General features: G+C 48.6%; 1 protein-coding gene across 1 annotated transcript; it reads right to left on the bottom strand.

Moving 5' to 3' along the window:
• Nucleotides 1–1217: 1217 nt before the first annotated feature.
• Nucleotides 1218–2920, bottom strand: LOC140330625 (GSK-3-binding protein-like). The gene has a single exon (XM_072410897.1). It carries the CDS (start codon nucleotides 2611–2613, stop codon nucleotides 2110–2112), a length of 504 nt encoding a protein of 167 aa, XP_072266998.1. The 5' UTR covers nucleotides 2614–2920; the 3' UTR covers nucleotides 1218–2109.
• Nucleotides 2921–3278: the final 358 nt, after the last annotated feature.

Genomic DNA, 3278 nt, shown 5'->3' with positions numbered 1-3278 from the left:
AAAAAAAAAAAAAAATTATAAAGGGTTTGCTTGGCTGTGCAACTGAACAAGCAAGGATTGACCTTCAGTAAGTAAAGCCAGCAAGCTATGCCAGGCAAACAATAATAACACAAGCACACACCAATCTCCTCTTGCAAGCTGTAAACAAGAAGCCGAGAACAATTACGTAATACCAAATAAGGAAAAACATTTACACGTCCCACACAGAATCCTTTGGGATCATTTAACATGATTTACCAACTCTGTAGTGGTGCGTGTAGTCTGTGCGTCCTAGGCAAAACTAAATTCAACAAACTTGGTTTCTTTTTCAAGATCACAAAACAAATATTAGAAAAAAAATGCATGCCTGTTGTTTAAACTGGAGGCCCTAAGGGAGGTTCAAGCTGAGTGAATCAATTCAAGTATAATAAAAAAAAAAAAACCACATAGGAGGAAAAAGGTGAACTAAACAACAGGTACAAACTTCATGGCATGCCACTGGCTCGTTTGATGAATTGCACATAAAACTAGTCTTGTTTGTAATTTGTAGTAGATAACCATGACCATTTGTCCCTGAGGTTTCACAGCCTTGTTGCCTGACACCTCCAAAAACCAGAATGCAAATGGACACACAGCCACCATTTGGGTAGGGTGGTCCAAAACGCATGGTTGGTGACTTTTACAAAAACATTTTTGTGGCTGGCAATAGTGAAAACATCTGCGTCATTATGTTGATGAACGCCAAAAACATGATCCTCTTGGCTCAAAATCGCAGTATCAGTATCAATATCTGGAGTTATTTTGGTTGAAGGAACAACGCTACAAAGTCCCTTTTATAAGCAGTCACAAGGCTCCTCTCTGCAGGCAATCCAGTGCACACCGGCTGCTCGATGAATGATCGTTGGTATTTCAAAAATGAGAGGATGGGACGTTCAATTCATAGAAAAATGATGACAGGAGACGTGTCACTAGAAATGAATGAAACGCAACGCCACCATATTCATCTATCATTTAGCTTGTCATTATCAACTGCACAGTAAAAACACGACCTGGGAAATAGGTTTGTCCAACGCCACATTATTGCTGGAACAAATGCAAAGCTGTATGTGGGGTGTATGTGAACTGAAGACTGATAGCGTCAACATTGTTGTTAGGTGGTCACTTAACCGTTGTCTGACAAACCAAAGAATGTCTCCGTTGATGCAGACTGCCATCATATGCTGATCTGTGGGACTATAATGATGCAGGGTGGGCTATCTTGGCGCATACAGTCATAGCTATGCTGCATGGAGATCTTCCAGGTCACTGCACACTGGGGTTCTTTGATATTTGCTGTCTTCTGGACACCATGTGATAGAGGCTACCAGTGGTCATGGATAACATCTGCTGGTGGAGATCAGCGAATGGTGAAGCCCTCGGATACCGACTCTCACTGCACAGTGATGAAGGTTGTCAATGAATGGTGGAATCCTCCGACAACTGATCTCACTGCACAGTGATGACTACCGGAGGCTGCCACTGCAAAATACAAATAGATGGAGACAGGGAGGTCTGTTAGATATTGTCACCAAATGATGGCACCTTCTGATCATCGATTTCCCTGCAGGGATGATGACTGGAGGCAGACAGTGAAGGGTGGAAAATTGGTTGAAACATTGGAAGCTGCCACTGCAGAGTGATGTTGGCTTGACATTGGCACTGAATGGGGGAGTCCTCTGATCAGTGTTGTCATTGATTGGCAGGGTTTTCTGATCAATGAATGGTGGAAATCTCTGATAAATGGTGTCAGTGAATGGTGGAGACCTCTGATCATTGGTGATACTGAATGGTGGAGACCTCTGACCGCCATCATGCAGGATTCAAGGAGGCTGCCATTGCTGGAGTCTTCTGATCACCCAAATGGTGGAGACTATTGATCAATGGTGCCAGTGAATGGCAGAGACCTTGGACTGGTGAATGGGGAGCCCTCAAATCAATGATGTCGGTGAATTTGTGGAGACCTTGGATTGGTGAATGGCAAAGACCTTGGATCAATGGTGTCGATGAATGGTGGAGACCCCTGGTCGGTGAATGGCAGAGACCTCGGTGTAGTCTCTGCAGGGTGAATTCCTCTGCTCGGTGTCCCAGCTGTCATTGCACGGTGGTCTCGGTGGGCTCTGCCACACTGCAATGCACCGAGTCCTCCGGTGAACCGTCACTCTCCCCTGCTAGGTGTAACCTCCTGACCGCCTCCTTGATGAGGTTACCGGACAGAAGGAGCTCCTGCAGCAGCTGGTGGGGGTCCTCCTCATCCTCCTCGTGTTTCCTTCGCATCCATCCCCGGCCGCACAGCTGCTTACTCCCGCCCGGACAGTGCCTGGCCCCGGCCGGCTGGTGGTGGCAGCGTCCAGCTGCTCTGGGGGTGCACACCGGGTACGGCGTAGTCCTTCCCCTGACACACGCGCACATGGCGGTAGGCCGGGGGACGGCGGCTGGTTTCAGAGCCCCTCCGTACGCCATGCTGCAGGAAGTCGGGGCTCTGTGGGCATTCAGCTGCAGGGCTTCCCCGATACGGGCTACCAAGGTGTCCACCTCCTTGGAGCCCACCGTCACCGACTGCTCCAGCAGCAGGAAACTCTCCTTGCGGCACGGCATGCTGAGACCGAGCAAAGCCACCGTGTGACGCACCACCGCCCGGCTTCCACCGGCCCTGCTGCTGGGTTTGTAAACAATGGGTGACGTAGTGATTGTTTCGACCGTACCACTTTTTTAAAGAAGGGGAAGTCTAATCTAAAACGTCGCTAATTCATTTCCTACTTTTCTATAACACATCCCCCCATTATTATTGGCAACAATATAGGTTCTTGTAGTCTTTAGAAACGTCCTATGCTTTAGATGATAACTGATGAAACTTCTTACATATCAGGACTGAACCATTCTGAGTTACCCCCCTTTGTCTTTCTCAGACTTTGCCCCCGCCCCTTCTGTTTTTGAAGCTGCTCGTACGTTAGTTACGTCACCTTGTTTTGGTGTGTCTGTCAGTCAGTGGGTGCCTGGTGAGGGGGCGTGGCGTCGCCGCAATTCAAAGACACAAAGCACGCGGCGGGGGTAGGGGCGTGGCTGTGTGTGACCTGCCTGTAACCTGGGGCAGCCGCATGCACAATGTTATCTATAGCAGGAACACAGCACTGCGAGCTGGCTGGTTCCATGTTTGTTTACAAAGGATATGTGGGGAAAACACTGATAGGGACCCCTCACCCACTGCTGATAAGGGTGGGCACATTGCAGCCTGCGTGACAGGAGAGCAGAACTGCAACATG

The sequence above is a fragment of the Pyxicephalus adspersus genome, chromosome 5 (genome assembly GCF_032062135.1).
Source record: "Pyxicephalus adspersus chromosome 5, UCB_Pads_2.0, whole genome shotgun sequence".
NCBI classification, from domain to species: Eukaryota; Metazoa; Chordata; class Amphibia; order Anura; family Pyxicephalidae; genus Pyxicephalus; species Pyxicephalus adspersus.
Note: the sequence above shows the minus strand (reverse complement) of the source record. Positions and strands in the feature narration are given on the sequence as shown.